The following is a 20551-nucleotide window of genomic DNA, read 5'->3' on the forward strand; positions in this document are numbered from 1 at the left end:
ATGCAAATTGAAACAGCAGAAAAAATACGAGAAATTGATCGTATAAATTTGGAAAAATCAGCTTTCTGTTGTGGACAATGGGTTAACGACTCTGTCCTCCAGAATATATTCACTGGACAGCATTGTATCATCTGCTTTTGATATAATAGAGCAGGACTTACTAATGTTACAACATGGTCAGTCTCAATTACGTTCTATTGTACAGCTTGGTTGGACGTTGCAAAATCTGCGTTCAGGCTAAGTACCATGGAGTTTAATCAACACAACGTCATTATTCGGTATCTTTAACCTTAATGATAAACAATTCAGTTTGGAACAAAAAGGAGCAGACTATACGATTCTGAGCATTGAAAAACTCGAGAGATTACCATTGACAATGTCAGAGAGACCTGTCATTGAATGGATAATACATGGAACGATTACAATTCCGATAACAACTTTCCAGTTTAAATACTGTCAAGAGTATACACCTGTAGGCCAGTATGAAAGGTTGGGTAAAGAATACATCAAATCAACCTGGGATTTACCTTATACACACAGATGTTATAGTGAAGGGAACAAGGAGGTATTTCTTAGTGGTAAAAAATTTTAAAAATCACTAAGCGGTACACTTCTGTGTCAAGGTATTAATTTGCATGGAGCCTGCGAAGGGTCTTCAAATAACCCTTCATGTCACCTGCATGGCACGCCTGCAAAACAGATAGAGCCATTTTTTAGACCACTTTCTAACGGCAGTTATGTTTTAATAAGTGACCACAGCTGTTGTGGCATGCTGCCAGAAAAATCCTATCTGACAACTGTAACTTCCAGGGACGTTTGCTATATGCAAGTATTGTATCCACACATCAATCCAGATATGGGGGCTGCGTTAAGGCCTCGGTTGAATGTCTCTTTTATTCGAATTGATACTTTAAGCAGAATGAAGTCTATTCTTTTACAGACAACTGTGCCTTTAATGTCATCAAAAGAAATGTATGATCTGCAAGTGACAAGGACATCGGCAGAGATGCATTCCCTTTTATCAACAAATTGCCCCGTGCATTTCGTAGAAATACTAAGCCAAATCTTAAGCATGCCTGATACTAGTGGCATCGCACATGTATTTAAGACAATCTTTTTGGGACTGTCAGCACCCTTTGAAACAGTTCTGGGCATCTTCCCAAATTTTGTCCATTCTGTCTTTGGCGGCCTACCCCTAATCTTGGGACTCGTGGCAGGAATTTTATTTTTGCTCCTTCTGCATCGATATGGCAAGCCAATTTACAGACAAGACTCTAGCAACGATGGAAGAAACGATCCTAGCAATACGATAACAAGACCGTATCACTAAGGTCCTCGGATTGGCCCGGCTAAGAGATCTGAGTACAACCTGGTTTCTTTCATTCAGACCGATCTGGCAAGATTGCATCATACCTGTGCTCCGATGTCTGCTATGCGGAGAAGAATGCATGCTGGACTTCTGTCTTACACTACAATCAGCAGTACCAATGGATATTGATACTTTACTAGGTCCTGTAACGACTCATGCATCGTGTTGTCCCCAGCGGCTACCGATTCTGATGACAACATTCGTCGAGACTTCACCACTAGGTGGCGGTGAAGTACGAGAGGAAAGCAGCACCAAACAGGTACAGCCTTCTGTGAGCATTGCTGATCCAACCATCGCTGATAGCAATCATGCTGAGAACTGCACAGTTGCAGTATTTTCGAACCTGGTCGTACTTTCACCTGATGTGGTAGACCAATTTTTTGCAGGTCTGTCTGAAATAATGTTCTCTCCAATCAATAAGAATAACTCTTAATAAAAACAATGAGCACACTGCGTTCCCTGAACTCTGAATTCGGCCTTCAGTTTTTGATAAACAAAGCTACAGAAAATATTTGGAACTCATTTTCCTCTGAAAGCGAAATTATTTTTGCCCATTTTTCAAAATATTTACTTTTTTTTGGCACATGGTACTCTGCTTAAAGTAGAACTATTCTTAAAGAACAAAGCTTCTATTTTTAGGATACTAGAGACAATATTTTAACTCAGCCTCTAACACATATACAGCAATTTGTATAAATATGTGATGAAATGGTCTCAACCTTCTTTTCTGTATTTAGAGCCATTTCATGTGTAATTTTTGCAATTCATTCAGCTGATATATATATGCATTTATCTGAATGATGACACTGCTTGAAAAGCGTACAGTACCAACACTAATTTTCGTGTATTTATCTTATACCATTTCAAATGCAAAATATGTATTTTGGGGTGGGTCGGAAAACACACATGCATCGTTGAATGTTTACTTTTGCTTAGTTTTTTAGTAATGATGGACATCAATCCGTGGAGTGGGTGTTGTGTTTATATCTAGGACCCTAATTCGATATTCCCGATTTATGCCCTTGTGAGGTCATAATCAATAATATCCTGATAAAGCCATAAGAATCAGATCCATATTCAGTAATAGCCCATGCAGTCCAAAGCACAGCACGGCTACTCCCATCGACTCCTAGAAAGCACAACGCGTTCTTTAGACAAACCAAGCCTCCAGCAGCCCGGGAAATCCCCCCTGCTTTTGTTTTGATTTGAACAAGAACTCCTGAAGTCCAGAAGGAACTGTTAGTTCTTAGTGACTTCTTATGTCTAACCTTACGTCAAACCCGGCACCTTCCAGGTATAAAATACCAACAGTTGCCTTAAGCAAACACACCGTGGTTTGGAGCAGAGTGCCATCTACTTGCCCGAGAGCCCAGCTGATGCGAGAGCCCACGGAAGCCGCCCCTCCCGTTTGACGCACTAAAAGAGACGCTGTCTTATTCTCCAGCCGAGAAAATCCAGCTCCAGTGTTTCCAGCCTACCCTTGTGGGTTGCTGGGATATCGAGTCCTGAGGAAAGAGATACCAGACCTCCCACATTCCATTACCAAGGTACAGAGATGACTAAACCCTTAAGAGAATTCTTGATGCAGATTCTTGGCAAAATAATCTTAACCAACTTAACTTAAACTGCTACTTACTCATCCCTTCCCAAGTATTAGGCTTAGGTCAGGTACACTGGGGTAGGCTTAGTTAGAAGCACCAGTTGAGTACGTTAGTCAATGTATTTATGTATGTATATATTTTATCCATTTTAAAGTATCATATGGCTAAGAAACCATATCAATGCTTTTACAGTATTATTTCCTAATACTACTTTTACTGTACGCACTTTACTTTACTTTAAGTATTGTAATTGTGGCAATTCATTTCTCTTGCATGAGAAAGAAAACTGCTCAATAAATAACACCTTTTATTGAAAACGCCCATCCCTCTATTTCTCTGCATTTTGGTGAAACTAAGTATGCACTGCTGACTGAGTGAAATAGCTGTCTATTGTTTTCACACGACTCTAGAGATACACTCTTATTCTGAGGGAGTAAAGTTGTCATGTTTATGCGGTTGTCGGAAACTGAATCCCTTCTTATCTGAGCCAGGGAGGCTTATCCCTCCCTATTCATTCAAGAAAGTTTCCAGTGACCTCTGAGCTAGCTGGCGCAAACCTAAATTAAGTTTAACATAGTCAGTAGAGACCTAGATTACCTCAGTCCTACGTCTACACTGCTGTTTATGTTATTCCAATACGCAGAGCCTATTGGGAAAATAGGAACTACACTACAAAACATTTCATATACTCCACCGATAATATCCAACTGGGCAGTAGTGGAACAGATTACCGGTTACCTGTAAAGATAATATACATATATTAAAGTTGTGTTTACCCCACTTAACAAATTTCACCAAAAGAACATCCTCCATCAAATGAAAGAGCTGAAATGAAAACCATAAAGAGGTTTCAAAGTAGTCCATATAGTGCATACAGTACACACACAGACCCATATCACTTGGGTGTCACCCTCACCTTTACCTGGTAACTACTCAGTGAAGGGGGTCCGCTCTGTAACAAAAAGCGATATCCATGATACAGTTAATCATGGCATATCTATTTATCACATGATTCTCAATTATTAGACCTCCTACACAAAAGCAATGCACTCTCAAGACAAACGTCATCTTCTCTAAATTCGAAAGCAACTGTGTTGGATCACATGTAAAAGAAAGTAATCGAAATACACCCATAGTTGTGCTCATTCAAACAGGCACAGTGAGCCAGAGAATAAAACTGCTGTTGAGTGTGATTATCTGATAAAGCGTGTAATAAAATTAAAAGACTAAGGAATCTAAAAGCAAACTAAAATTGCCTTCATCCCTAATTGTCATACTATCTATGCCGTATTAAGGCAAGCATTTCTGAGGCCCTTGAAAATGACATACAGGGCGATTTGTTTCAAACAATATAAAATTGTCATCAGGACGATTTAAGAGTATAACGTTAAATATTGTTTCAACAAATGTATGCCTTCGAGTACAGTGACCAAGGGAGTGTCATCCACATCTTTCGATTTTCAATTTTTTAACCTGAAGGAGGAAAGGGGTGTATAATAAGGCCGATAGAAAATAAGAGCAAACGACTCAACATTAAAAAAAAAAAGAACCGTGGACTTAGTTTAGCCTTTTTTAAGACATGCATCTCACGCGGCAGAAAAAACGTAAGGGCAAGTATTTAAAGGGGTCAGAATCACGGAAAGCATCAAAGTGACCTTACCTCTCCGTCGGTACCCCAGGACGGTCTTTGAGTATTGACCGGAGGTACCGGCGGTGGCCATGATACGTTCTTTTATCCCAGACGTGGGGGTCCTAAACGGACTCTAATCTGCTGCCTGCAAGGCAACCACCGTTTTGAGCTACTGCGCATGTCCGCAAGGGAAAGCGTTCCCCGGTTTGCGCGTAGTTGTTATGGTCATGTATTAGTGGGTAGTTCATTTCCTTCCACGCAGTGCTGGAATGCTAGTCTGAATAATAACTTTATTGAATTACAGCACCAAACATGCAGTGACATATTCTTAAAGGGCACAAGCTCTATGGGTCTTGATCTTCACAAAAATTAGATACAAAACAAATGAGCATTGCACCATACTTAAAGAGCGCATTGATTGCTAAATGATATGGAGCTCTCTCCTTATTTATAAGAGCATCCATATAAATACCAACTTGCTTGATGAAATAGTTATGACAAGTATAGTACAAAGTCAAAACAAGCTAAGCACAATGCAAATAGTTAGGTGTAAGCAACGTGATTCCGCATCGCTGGAGATGTCTCATCAACTACACATGGCCCAAACCTGCTGAAATATACATGGGAAAATACTGTAAACACTACTTTCTTCTGTGCGACCAGATGTTAAAGTGACAACCACGGTATATCGTCATTGAGCCCAAAGAGGTCACTTTTCAGTCTGTATACTCATCTTTGCGCCCTACGCAATTGAAAGCGCTGAATATCTGTAACATGTGCAGGAATGTATGGTTTCTCCAGAACAACCCAATGGAGATCGGTGTCTGAGTGTCCTTCAGCTATGTAATGATTAGTGAGTTTAGTCGCACTTTTTTTGCACCGAATGGTGCTCCTATGCTCAGGGATTCTCACTTTGATTTTATGTGAAGTCATGCCCACGTATCTCTTGAGGCATGGGCATGTTATCAGATAGATAACACGGTCAGAATTACAATTAGTGTGTTTGTTAAGTACCCAAGGGATAGAAGTTCCTATGTCAACCTCAGTCTGGTGACTAGTCAAGGGGCAAACTGAGCAATTTCTGCAAGGGAAATGTCCCTTCACTGGCGGAAGACCCCATAAGCTCAGCTCTGCGGTTGTAGATTTCTTATCTCTGGGGCGGGTGTGCACCAACTGGTCTCTCATGTTCTTGCTAGATTTGAAAGCAAACAGTGGTGGAGGTAATGTCTTGCCATCAATTTTGAGTACTTTCCAGTTCTTCAGAATGATCTTCTTTAAGGCATTGGAGTAGCTACTGAAGGTATTGACACAAGTGATTCTCTGGGTAGTCGGGTCTTGTGTAGGCGTCACTCTAGGTTCAAGTAAGGCATCCCTATGATTGTTTTAGGCCCTTTTCATGGATGCTTTCACTGTCTTCCTTGGGTATTGTCGATCTCGGAGTTATGTCGACAAAAGATTGGCATGTTCCTTGTATCTCGAGACATCTGAGCAATTTCGACGGACTCATAAAAATTGTCCAAAGGGCAAATTTTCTCGTAGTGCTTGAGGATTGTAACTTTGGAAATGTAGCAATGAATTTCTCGCCATCAGTTTCTTATAGAGTTCAGTGTTGAGACAGCCTTGATGTGGATTTAGTCTCAAATCCAGAAATGGCAAATTATTCTTCGAATATTCGCACGTGAACTTAAGAAATGTGACTTAAATATGGATTTGTCTCAAGCAGCACTTCTGTTTGCTCGAAATGGTGGATGAAGAGATTGGATAACGAAGGAGCAAAAACACTGCCATGGAGGTCCCGGACACTTGAAGAACCAAATCATTCTCAAATCTGAAAAAAGTTTTCTTTCATAGCCAAAGTTGCACACGACATAATGAAATGGAGGGGAGTCATGTGGCCTAAGTCAGTTTCACTTAAAAGAGTTTCAATAAATGATAAGGTTTCATTTTGCGGTATGCACGTGTATAGTGACTCGACGTCGAACGAGACAAGAAAGTCTTGGTCTTCGTCGAAGGGCATATCCAGCAAAACTCGTAGTATATCCTTTGTGTCCTGTATGTACGTGGGCATTAGTTTGACAAGTGGTTTCAGAAAGAAATCTACAAAAGTAGAGAGGAGTTCTAAAAGGGACCCAGGACCTGAAATGATGGGTCTTCCGCGCGGGGGAGAGATCCCTTTATGTATCTTCAGCAATGCATAGAAGTATGGAACCACAGGATGTGGAGTGATCAGGAAAGAGGCTTCCTGGTCTGTGATCCAACCCTCTTCTACTGCCTTCTCAACCAGTTTCTTTATGGCTAAAGACAATCTTTGTGTGGGATCCATTTTAAGACACCGGTAAAATCTCTTATTCTCAAGTTAACTGCATTCGGTGGTATAAGCATCTGAATCCATAATCACCATTGCACCACCCTTATCGGCGGGTTTCATGGTAATTGAATCATCATTGGCCAGTGTAGAAAGTGCCATTCGTTCCCGTTTTGTAAGGTTCTTATACTGTTTCGAATTAGTTTGGAAAATCGACTTAGCATCCTCAAGTACCGCTCTCTCAAATGTCAGCACTTCAGGCGGTGTGAGACTAGAGGGTGGATTGAACGTAGATTTTGAACGTAGTCCAGTATTTTTGTCTGATGTGTCCTCAGTGTCATCAACCGCTTTGTCTTTAAAATAGGCATGGAGTCTCACTTTCCTGAAGAATCCAGCAAGTTCCTGTCTAGTCTCGAATGGATCACCTTTGTAGGTCGGTACAAAACCTAGTCCTTTTTCTAGGACTAGTATCGCATCAGAAGTCAAAATGCGACGACTGAGGTTGACAATTAGACTCGGGCATTGCTCGGACCTGGTTGCAGTTGATCCTGTTGGTTGCTCCTGGTCCGTGATGATGGCGGAGGGCTCCAATGTACATTGGTTTGCGCGGGCTGTCTTTTGCCTCTGGACCACCTTGGGCCCTGTCCTCAAAAAGGCTGCTGTCCAAAATTATTAAAAGGTTGATATGGGTACATCTGACCTGGAAAAGGAGGTTGAGCAAAATTAAACGGATCTGGTGGCCACCATTGTGGTGGAGGAGGAGTCTGGAACTGTCTTCCTCTCCTTGGGCCTCAGGATCTACGATTCCCACCTCTTATTTGGTTATTCATAGAAGAATCAGAGTCTGTGGAGTTATCATCACTGCCTGAGGTGGAATAGTTTGACCCCAGTGCTCTGCCCTGTTGGTGATAGGCAGGCGGGACATAGGAGTCACTCATATACGGATAGACTATCTCCATAGCAAATTTTGCCAAATCTTTTTTGAATTTGGCTATCTTGTTAGCCAAGATATTGTCCTTAAACTCTTTGTTAGTTTTGTCTGATTCTTTGGCTTGTTTGTTATAAACCATAGTGACCACTACCGATTTAATTTGTGCCTCCAATGTTTGTATTTCGATCAAGATGTTGTCGGCTATCCTTTTGGCAGTCGTTATTATGAGGATAAGCCAATCCCTAGTGCATCGCCATGCACCTAGGGACCAATCTTTTAGGAACTTTTTGTCTTCCAGGAATAACCTGGATGCATTTGTCACGATGAGACCAGTTGGTGCGCAATTAGCCTGAAAATACTCGGTCATTATCGCTCCATGTACCTGGGTGCGTGAGTGGGAGCGTTTCAAAAGTACAACTTTATTCCAATCAATGTTGTGCCCCCCTGGATTTGCACCCTCAGTTCCTGCACGGTGCGGTTTGCATGTGCGACCACCTCAGCACCACCCACCTGACCATGATAAAACTCCTAGTACTGCGGCCGAGTGCACAACAGCTATGGTGGTCCTCCAATGGACAGCGCAGTAATGGCACCGCAAGAGGAGCATTAACACAAGAAGGAGCACAGAGGAAAAAGGATGGACCCAGGTCGCCCTCCACTCATCAAGTGATACAAACTACAATGACCTTGTCCAGTTTAGGCAATATTTTTTGTTTCTTCAATTGATGTACAATGCGTTGCAAATATTTACAACTATCTCCCCTATCTTAGAAGTTCATCGGGTAGAAAGTACACCATCGCCATGCCAAATTAAAATAGGCCTCAATCCCTTTTCAGACAGTCGTGATACATGGACATCATATAACAATGTGTCTTTGTGAGAAAAAAAAGTGTGTGAAAGCGAGATGATCCCTCACGGGCGAACCACCAACAGGGAACCTGGTAGGTACTCACCAGTGTTGCCCTGTTCTCATCATCAAGCCTTGATCTTTTGACTGGGTGAGAGTATTCTGCTTAATTCAGAAACTCTGTCCATCACCACCCCCTGTTGTTTAATTATTTTGTCCACCATAAGCGTGGAAGGGTATACTCAGACGTGAGTCCCTTGCTCATTGCACCATCAGGATTCAAGCAAGCCGGGCCGAAGACGGCTGTAAAGCCAGAACCGGTCCCCGGAAGCTTGTTTCCTTCCCAGTGAAAGAATTGGCTTGGTAGTTTGGTCTGCCCTGTTCCCATGATGCACTGGGCCAGGAACAGACTAATTTGCATATAGCCAGGTTCTGAGCTGGGATGGTGCAGTGAGCTAAAAAACGGTGTTGGATCAAGCCTTGATCTCTTGACTGGGTGAGAGTATTCTGCTTAATTCAGAAACTCTGTCCATCACCACCCCCTGTTGTTTAATTATTTTGTCCACCATAAGCGTAGAAGGGTATACTCAGACGTGAGTCCCTTGCTCATTGCACCATCAGGATTCAAGCAAGCCGGGCCGAAGACGGCTGTAAAGCCAGAAACCGGTCCCCGTAAGCTTGTTTCCTTCCCAGTGAAAGAATTGGCTGGGTAGTTTGGTCTGCCCTGTTCCCATGATGCACTGGGCCAGGAACAGACTAATTTGCATATAGCCAGGTTCTGAGCTGGGATGGTGCAGTGAGCTAAAAAACGGTGTTGGATCAAGCCTTGATCTCTTGACTGGGTGAGAGTATTCTGCTTAATTCAGAAACTCTGTCCATCACCACCCCCTGTTGTTTAATTACTGTTCTCATCATCGGCAGTCATCAAGCTTTTAAATGAAATGTGTCCAAAAAGAACATAGAAGTGTATGTAAAAAATAAAGTGCAGTGGAAAAAGGCGTGTAAAGCACATACAAAACAGACAGTGTAATACAAACACAAAAGGTACGATAAACTGCACGTATATATGACCTTTATTCTTATTCCTTTGTGCAGCCTATCTGATTTAAAAGCTGGGCGTGGCTGTTACAAAGACACATTGTTATATGTTGTCCATGTATCACGACTGTCTGAAAAGGGATTGAGGCCTATTTTAATTTGGCATGGTGATGGTGTACTTTCTACCCAATGAACTTCTAAGATAGGGGAGACAGTTGTAAATATTTGCAACGTATAGTACATCAATTGAAGAAACAAAAAATATTGCCTAAACTGGACCAGGTCATTGTAGTTTGTATGTACGCAGGAGGACCACCAAAGTAGTAAAAACGCCCTAAGTGCTGCTTTGTAAAAATCAGAGCTCCCTTATTTTAAAGGCCATGAGTGACTTGCTCTTGCCGCCCATTTTATTTCTGTGTACTCCAGGATATGTATTCGTGGTCATCCCATTACAAGCGTGCCTACATTTTGCAAAAATAGTAGAGGGAATTCATTTTTACTTTTGCATTAAGTGCAGACAATGTTGGGGGGGGGGCATAGCTAAAAAAGTGCAATTTTTTACTTTGAAATTAGAAGTATCCTACCTGAATCAGATCTTTTGGGATGTATGCCATTATAAAATGAAGACTGTTAGTTCCAGAATGCAAAGTAAAAACCTGGACTGTATTAGCTGCTAATGCAATACCTAAGAGCTCTGGGAAGGCCACATTTAGCAAGTGCTCATTGTGTAGATTTACCCTTCCAATAAAATGCTCACTGTACAGATTCAATCTTCCAATAAAATAAACGTTATTTCCTGCATCAAACTTTTTTGACAGTTATGAAAAGGAATTTTGCATGCAAGTAATGCTTTTAGTTATTGATGTTGCTTCCATTTGTATTATATTGACACTGGTCTTTAATTTCAGTGTGTGTTGCAGTGTGGAAGAACCACCACATGAGAACGGTTACAAATTATTTCATTGTGAATCTTTCACTTGCTGACGTTCTTGTGACCATCACCTGTCTACCTGCAACTTTAGTTGTCGATATTACAGAAACCTGGTTCTTTGGTAAGACTCTCTGCAAAGTGATCCCTTATTTACAGGTATGGCATTAATTTACGACTTTTTTATGCTAATATGATTTCTAAAAATGAACAACAATGCAATGAAATATGCATTTAGTGCAAAAGAATTCTTGCTTGGAAAATATTGCACCCCATGTAATTAACTAATGTTTTTATGGAAGGAAAATTACTCGTCAAAAGAACTGAAGGACTAAAGAAGCACTTGCGAAATGAAATAGACATTTCTGCATAGAAAACTGACAGTATATCAGCTGATAAGATTCATTAATTTCTCCCACATACATTGCAAGATATATAATTTGAAGAATATATATCTTGGATGTCACATTTTTCTTTGCATATGCCAAATGAATCTATTAAGTTAATACTTTATCAATGCACTTCCCTGTCATGGACTTCAGTAAAAATTAAAGAGTATGTGAATTTGAAAATTGATATACATGGAAAGTTCAGGAAAGACACCACCTTTTTCCTAAAAATGTACGTCTTTCAGTATGTTTACAATGATAATGCTGTCACCAAGGCAATGTACATAGCAGATCCGATGAGTCATAAAACAGGTCACATTGTCAACGTTGGTCCCAAATGTAGAGCTTTCTTTATTTGTATATACACACCTAAATTGCCCATCTATTTTCAGAGGGCTTCAATTGAAACTCTCTGTTGAAAATTGCCCTTTTTGCAGGGTCACCACCAAAGTTGTTGCGGTCCTCCTTCCCTTGTTGCTGAATTTATTTTTGTTGGCTCTAGGATTTTGGGCACTTTACCACTGCTAACAACCATTGCAAAAGTGCATATGCTCTATACTCAAAACATGGGAACATTGGCATATTCACAATAGGCCTTTTGATCTTCAAAGGCCTCTTTCATGTCTCCCTCTCTTCAAAGGCACATTTGGGTATAGGTCCTGAACCAAATGATAACTTTAGTTGGAACCAAGGAAATTATTTTTTTAAAGAAGAGCTGTTGTGCTGCAGGAGCAACTGTCACTTTTCTACCTGCATTGTTGGGTTGGCCTGCTTTCTGCTGATTGCTGTGCTCTAGGAGGGCTTGCCACTTTGCTACCTGCTGTGCTGCATTGGCCTGCTGTTTCTTGCCTGGGAGTGAGTGGGACTGGACATGTTGTCTACATCCTTGAACTCAAGTTCCTCCATGGACTTGTTGGCTTGCCTTATCTTCTGCGAAGTCTCGAGGGCACAAAAGACTTCTTCTAACTCCTCTGGAGCAGCTGGACTCTGCCCTCTGTGCATCCCAGCCTTGCCTGAAGTTACCCCTCCTGTCCCTGGCCTCAGAAGTGGGTTCTGCAGCTGTTTTTCTGCAAATATTGATGCAGTGACCCCTTTGTACCAATCAGAACTGCCGAGGCAGGTCTCGACTGCGAGGTTCAACAATGCAGCACCGATCCAAAGACAGGACAGCGAGGTTCAACTCTGAGGCAGCATTGACACTTTGACACCAACTACAAGGCTCTACTTTGAGGCATTGACTTGATTGCACGAATAAGAACTGACACAGCTAGTCATTGACGCTGGCGCTTGCTGTGTACAAGGTACTTTTTAAGCGGTTCCTGTAGCCAGCCTGCATGCATGCCCTCCATCACAGATGACCCGAACTTTAGATTTACCCCAGTCTAGTGTCACCTCAAGTAACATTTTAGCACTATTGACTTCTAATCACTGTTTTTAGATTTAATCTTTAAAAATTCATTTCTTGACTTCTACCTATTGGATTGTCATCATTTTTCTCTTGTTTAACTCAGATAAATATTCTCTATTTTTCTGAACTGGTCTTTTTGTGGTGTTCCCACTGTGTTGCTGTAAATTAGGTGTTTCACAAATACTTTACACATTGCCTCTTAAGAAAAGCCTGACTGCTCTGAGCAAATTACCTGGAGGTGAGGGTAGGATAATTTTGGATGTGTATCTGACTTACTCTGACTAGGATTGTGGTCTCTTATTGGACAGGGGGCAACCGTCTGCTAACTAGAGATCTGTTTTCTATAATTGGCGATCAGTGGTGAGGATAAAACTTGTTGTTGTGCAGTTCCTAACAGTAACTTGGTGTTCACTACTATACACATCTAGAGCAATTCGAATCAATGGTCTCTGATCCCCATTAGCATCTTTTCCAACTCTCTTCAATTGGTATTTATAATTTTTCAATTCTCCCTGATTGGAATTTTTGCTTTTTCCTAAAATCATGCCTCTGATTGGTGGTTCTGCATCTGCACCTGAAAGAATTAAGTTTGAGCCAGCCAAATTGAACAGTTACACAGTGGTCCAGCTCAAGGATTTCTGCAGGGACTTTGGGCTTCCTGAGCACTTTCAAAATGATGGAGCTGCCAAAGGCACCGAGGGGATTTTCCGAACCCCATCCTGCATTAAATGTGACACCAGAGGAGGATGATGTGATCATTGATGAGGAGTACCAGGAGTCATTCGAGAATCTGGGAATGCCTGTGGGCCAGGGAGCATTCAGCCAGCAAGGAGAGATGGGGCCCACCAGGCCAGGAGGCAGTGTGTCATCTAAAGGCCTGTCCCCAGAGGAGCTGGTGGACAGGAGGAGCAGATTTTCTTTTTAATAAGCTCGGAAATGAGATGAACAGGCTGACCGTGGAGGCATGGATGAGGACTGGGTCTGAGAGAGCCCTAACCAAAGAGAGACTAGCCCAGAATCCCAGTGTCAAGGAACCTCACTTCAGGGAAGGGATGACATTGACAGGTGGTTTGAGGTGTTTGAAGTCACTCTCATAGTGCACTGGATCCCTGAGGACACATATACCTGGTGATGGGAGGGATGCTCTACTGGCCCTAGATGGCACAGACAGGCTGAGGTGCCTCACCATAAAGGAGAACCTTGCCAAGAGATATGGCTTCAACCCAGAAGAGTGCAGATTCAGAGGCTGTAGGAAACTGTCTCACCAGTCCTGGGGGGATTTTGTGGGTCACTCTTGCAGGGAACTGGATGGATGGGTCAAGGATAGTATGGTGAACACTTTTAAGGGGCTGTACAATTTGATTTCTAGAGAGCACATGTTCAGTCACTGTTTTTCAGAGCTATGCCAACACCTAATGTGTTAGAAGTTCTCTGAACATTATTAGTGGCACAATTGGTGTTATGTGTTCTAGCTACATGGGGCCTTAACCCCATCAATGGGTCACTACAAATGGGGTAAAAATGTCTCATTCCAATATATGCACACAAAACCATTTGTGCACAATAACATCAAGACCACACTGAAACACCACAGCAATTGTACTTCTGCTAAGGTTATTTGTTGGGTATGGTACACTTGTAACATGATATATATTAGTGAAACATCTCAAGAAAAAATGTCCAGAATCAGCCAACACAGGAGCTGGATTCATTGCACGATTTAAACTGGCCCTTCAGTCCAACATTATGCAGAGAAAATCCCCACAGCAGATGACCCGAGATGCCAAGTCATTGAAAAGGTGTTTCTGTCTCCAAGAGGTGGAGATACATCATACACCCTCCAAAAACTTGAGTGTAAATGCATTGACAAGTGCAACTCAATTAGACAAGGACTGAATACCATAGTAGAATGGTAGAAAATAAGTGCCCTCCTTAACTGATCTCATTGCAGATACGATAACCCAGTATCTCATCTGTGTAATAGGACTCCATAAAAACTGCACATTCCACTCGCCTTATATCCATTTTTATCCTTGAAGCCCTGACCTGGCTTCATTATCCTGTTTGTCCTTGGACTCATCATCTGTGTACATCCCTCCTTTTATATTTCCATCTGTAATTTATTTGACTAATTTCATTTGAATATGTGTGTTTTATGTACTTATCATTAAGTTGGTAACTTTATTGCTTTATTTTAACCCTTTACTATGTAATTATTGTCACAGTGAATATGAGCCTTGGCAGTGGGAGTTACCCTCCATGCTTCTTGTTCCCATAGAGAGCAGTGCAACTCCCTGCACATGGAATAAATGAATCGCCAAATGATCCGCCACTTTCACACTATGCTGTTGTTCCCAATGGGACTCCACAGCCCTCCGTTCACACAATTACTCTTTTCTTCTCTGCATTCCTAGTCATTCTCAATGTTCAATTATGCTTCACACAAACTTTCCCTAAGTACCATGACTACTCCGCTACTGGAGAATACCCTCTATTATTCTCATAGGCCGGAAACACTGAGACACTCATATGCAACGCCTCTGCCATGCACAATGCCAAGACCACACTCTTCAAACGAGGATGTTATGTGTCTGATGCACTGTCTTTATCTAGGATGAGACACCGTGGATCTCCGAGGACCTTCCCTTTCTAGGTGGGCATTTCTCTGATTGGGCAAAGACCATAATCAGTATCCCTCAAGCTGCTTACCTTAACAGGTGAGTACTTGCCGCTACCTCTATTCAGTCATAACACCAAGCTAGAGAAGTTTGTGTATGATAGAACTACCCTGATAAGTTTCTCCTGTTTTATAAAGCGCGCACAGAGCTCAAATAGGTGAATCATATTATAGAATCGAGTATGGTAGTGAGCTCCTGCCGCTAGTCCTTACTCAGTCTTAACAATGATTATTATATCATATGTTTTCCACCATGTTAGACCTGACACTCTTCAGGCATTTCCCTAAACTTTTGTGTTTATCTCCTAGTTTTCCCTGATTATCTTGTGGTGGCCTTAGGGTACTGACTGAAGTGAGTGGTAGGTGAAAGGCAGGGAAGGTACGCATGCGTGTTCCTTGCCTAGATAATGAAGAATACCCATGTGTGTTTTCATTACCTGCAAGGTTCCCTCTTCCTATAGGCTAACATGGGTAGAGGGTTGAAATTAATTCTGGCTGCAACAGTAGAGTGTTATGGAGCAGCGTCCTAATGATTCCTAACATCAGATTTGCAGCAACAAACCCTTTCCAAAGGTAACAGTGGTTTTGTCATAACTAGTGTGGACATGTCACTTCTAGAATGTGGAGTTAGTGTGTATGTGAGAGAGTAACAGTCTGCAGCCCACCTGTGATTCATGAAACTGTGTTTCCTTACACGTTGATTTCTTGCCAGAAGAGCAGTACTTTTGACATTGGTTTTACCTGCACTGCATGAGGGTGCTGGGCGGGTGTAGAAAATAATCTTTTCCAAGTGTGCATATTACTGAACCCATTTTAACACGGTTAAGCCTAGTAGTGCTAGTAATAATTCCAAGTGTGATTTATGCCCAGAAATACATGCTGTTCATGTTGTGTTAAATAATGTGTTTAAAATACAAATGCTATTTACATACATCACATGTAAAGTCTCTTTTGTGATGCTCAGTTCATTTATCATGAGTGAGTTTTTTGCCAATGCTTCACACATTGCCTCTGGTATAAGCCTGACTGCTTAGTACCAACCAACCCAAGTGTGAGCACAGGTTATACAGCGTGTGTAATGAACCACCCCTGATGGGAGTGGTAGGTTCTGCCTGGCTAGGGCCTCACCTCAGCCAACCAGTACATGCCAGTTCCAACATTTGTCTGTCAAGCTGTGGGATAGGACTTGCATTTGCACAGCATTGCACAGTAACTAAATGTGTGCCACAACTTCACGTAGGCAAAGTGTTCCTTTGTTTCCCAGGGTGCCTCAAAAGGGGACAGAGTAATTGCTGGGTGGGGGTTAGTAATTTGTGTCCCTCATGGATCTCTAATTCTACCTCCATATGTTCGCTAACATGTCTGAGGGCCAACCTGAGGTAGAGTTTAAGCTGGCTGAGATGGAAACCTATACAGTGGCACACGTCAAGGATGCCTGTCAGGCAAACAGGGTGGTTTGCAATGGAAGAGCTAAGAAGACAGAGTTGCAAGAAGCCTTGAGGGCATGGTCAGAGGTCCGTCCCAAAGTAGAAGTGAGTAGTAGGGGGGAGGCTGTAAGGACGTGACATGACCACTCACCTGAAATCTCAGGATGTCTGCAGGGGCGATGAATGATGTATGCTCCCAATACCTCTTGGAACACCTCTCAGTGCTGTGATAAAGCGCAGTTTACTGGCAAGGGCTTCCCAAAGGGAAGGGGAAGTTGATGAAAAATAAGAGAAGAGAAAAACACTGCTTCTTAACTCAACCTCGTCCAGCCAGGTACCACATCTTGAATCTCTGAGGAATCTACAGGGTTTATCGTGCAATGCTCTGGCAAAGAAACAATGACACACAAACACATGCACAAAATGACATAGAACAAAGAATATATAAAGGTAAATAAAATGTAATCACCTATTACTGGGATAACTGCAATCCTTTATTATGGTTGTCCAAGGGATTTGCGTTGAGGAGTTCACTATTCCCACTTAAGAAAGAACAGTGTGTGCTAACTTAAATTAAACTGATTCATTGGTAAAACGTAATGCTTGTTTTCTTTTTCCACTGTGTTATGTTCAGGAACAATATAGTTTTGAAGAGAAACATAAATTAGGGCTAAACAAAATAAAATGGAACTCAAAACACTAAGGGGTCCATTAGGATGCTGGCAAAATGCATTTTTCCCCTGTGAGAAGCGGTACTCATGTCCGCCATATTAGTATGGCCAAACATAGACCATTTCCCATCCGCCGTGAAGTGTACCCGCTGCCGCGGCGGTGGGAGCCAATGGAGTATCACTGCTGTGTGGAAGGACCTCTGCCCGCTCCACAACTTAGGATGCCCCAAACAAGCAGACGCATCGCAGCGGAGATACCGCACAATCAGAGATGGCGGAAGCTCAATAGCGAAGCGCAAAACCACACCACACGGCCACGACCACCATGAACCCAGCTCCTCATGGACCGACGCGGGTGCCGCCACAGGTACGCAATTACACAAACACAGCACACAACACAGGGGCTGACACGGGATCCAAATCCAAATCAGAGACCCTGGTGGGGACATGAACACATCCACAAGGGCACCCTCATATGACCCACCTGCCGCCAAGTCACCCCTCTGCATCCTGGACATACATCTTTCGCGACCATGCAGCAATGTCCTGGACACGTCACCGCAATGGTGAACACAAGTAATACATGCGCAGAATGCTGAAGGCAGGGCCAGTGCCAGACATGGGCAGGGCACAAAGACCACAGGGCTACACATAAGAACACCCCATGAAGGCACATGCCATGATCCCCTCCTGTGCACCCCCATGCACAACAACAAGCTAGGTCAAACCACACCCTGCACCATACAACAAATAACCAGGGAGACAGCCAAAGCAGGAGTGGCTGCACAGGAATACACAACACACAGCACAGTAGCATAGGGCCAGGGAAACATACACGCCACACCACCACCACACTCAGGGAAACAAAAATGAGTACAAGCACCAAATGAACACATACAAGGAACAAGCATACAAATGGACACACAGCCTGCATAGTCACACATACATACCACAGACTGACACAAGTACACACCCCACATGCCAACAGCAATGGAGCACAACAAATAGGAAAGCCAAAGTGGGATGCACACAAATGAAAGACAATGGAGGCACATGCAAGACAAGGAACAGAGAACAACACCCTCAGACCGTTAAACAACACATGGCTGGTACAGTCAGTGAAGTCAAAACACAGACATTACAGTGCAACAATACAGGGAGACAACAAAGCAAACCATGTATAGGCACAAGGATGAAAGGAAGTCAAACTGTGAACAGCCACACATGTATACAACTACTTCACAGGAGTACACCAGCAGCACAACACACAGGGCCCATTGACACACTTCATGACTGCCAAACACCAGAAGGAATGTACACACATAGCCCCCCCCCCCTCACACCAGCAGCACACAACACCAGTGGCAAACACACTAAAGGCTGGCAATACTTGCCAGTCTATACACACACAACCACACACTCAACCTGGGGGTAGCCACAAACATCACACACACACACACATGGATGCCAGAACAGATGTCTGCATAAAAACAACAGACAAACACATAATCCAACAGAAACACACACAGAACCACGACAAAAACAGACATGCCCTATGCAGCCAAACTGTGGAAAGGCAATGGGAGCACAGATACAACCTCATCAGTCAATTCAATTCAATTCAATTCAATTCAATAATAACTTTATTCGGTATTTTTAAGAAAAACACCATAAAAGTTCACAATGAGCAAAGTACAAGAATTACAAAATGTAAAATCATTAAAAAATGCGTTTGTTTTTCATTTGTAATAAAAACGAGCAGCAACATCTCAATTTATGTGAAATTTTCAACTTTAAATAGGCCTACTGTTTTCCTGTTAGCTAGCTTTCTTTCGGTTGTGCAAAGCAGCGGTATAGTTTATGCTCAAAGATTTGTACGATGACGTATACAAAATTTGAGAAAGAGTGCAATTGCTTTGGCATAATTTTCGTTTTCAAGGTACTGAAGTGCCAGGTATGCAGGACGGCACTGTCGTAGGCCCCAGAATTTCAGAATGGGCAATATCCAACGTTTACGGGGTTCAGTAAAGAATTTACAGAATAACAGTGTATGAATCGTTGTTTGTGGGGACTGCTGATCACAGGGGCACATAGAAAATGTAGATGACCAGACATTTTGCTTTGGAAATGCAACCAGTAAATGAAAGAGATCAAATCTGAAACGGGTGAGCAGCATTTTTTCATACTATGTTAATTTGAAGTTCAAATAGGGTTCTGCAGTAAACACAGTCTGCGCTAGTAATGAGTGTTGAACAGATGGTTTGTGGATCTCCGATAGTAATCGTACCTGACCCAGATAAAGAAGACATTCCCTTTTTAAGTTCTTTTTTGGGATTTCTTTTATCAGTAGTGGATGATCAAAATACTTCCTGTAACCTAGATCTGTTAATAGCGCTTTGACATAGGACAACCATTTGATTTTCTTACATTGATCCAATTTTAAGATGTCTTGAATGATCGCCCTAGTCAATTGACACTGCTCAGTGACCCATATTCTACGCCACAGCATTATTGGCTGAAATTTTATAATGTCAATGATGTAGTCAATGCCGAGCTCTGTGTGGCAGGCAAAAGTGAAACAACTTTTTGGTACCGCCAGCAGATACCTCATCAGTCAGAAACCAGGCACAGACAACATACCACAAGACACACAAGAAGGGCACCATCACAGATGAACACAGCCCCATCAAACAATCAACAGATGCACATGCAAAAACATCACAGAGCAAACACAGCAGGACATCAAGGAATGCACACCAGGCAATGACAAGCTTCATACACACAGAGCACAACACGCAGTGTGTGCACACCAAGCATACCAGCCACACACAGACATGAGTGACACAACAGCAACCCACACAACACAAATCAGCACAGCACAAAGACAACAGCACACCCAGGAAGTGAAGCAATACCACAGCCAACACACATACACCCAACACAACAACTACAGATGCACAAGTCTGTGATACAAAGGTGGAAACAACTTGACCAGAGGACTGGGCAGCACACACAGTTTAACAGCAGATGACAATCCATGACTGACAAACAGCTCAAGAACATCACAAATAAACAATTGGGGGAATATCCTGAGTGGCACGTTCCTCCTGGCCAAAGGACGACATGACAAAACACAGTGTCACAAATGAAGTGATGAGGAGGCACACACACATGTAAGCCAAAGGGACAGCTGACATCTAAGTGAAGTGTACTGCATGTCAGTAGTGAACATGGCAGGAGTGCACCATACAAATAGAGGGAGTGCAGACCCGCAATGGGTAGGCATCTGAAGCACAGATAGGGGATAGCATGACACCGCATACAACATG

The 20551-nt window shown here is 42.5% G+C and overlaps 1 protein-coding gene across 1 annotated transcript in view; it reads left to right on the forward strand.

The window, feature by feature from the left end:
* The first annotated feature begins 10636 nt into the window (after positions 1 to 10636).
* HCRTR2 (hypocretin receptor 2) overlaps positions 10637 to 20551 on the forward strand; it is an 880720-nt gene continuing 870805 nt past the window's right edge. The window contains exon 1 of the mRNA XM_086925213.1: positions 10637 to 10809. Coding sequence (XP_086781339.1) covers positions 10660 to 10809 — 150 coding nt within the window. The 5' untranslated portion in view covers positions 10637 to 10659. The remainder of the gene's footprint in view (positions 10810 to 20551) is intronic.

Source organism: Lissotriton vulgaris, chromosome 6 (genome assembly GCF_964263255.1).
Source record: "Lissotriton vulgaris chromosome 6, aLisVul1.2, whole genome shotgun sequence".
In the NCBI taxonomy this organism is placed as follows: Eukaryota; Metazoa; Chordata; class Amphibia; order Caudata; family Salamandridae; genus Lissotriton; species Lissotriton vulgaris.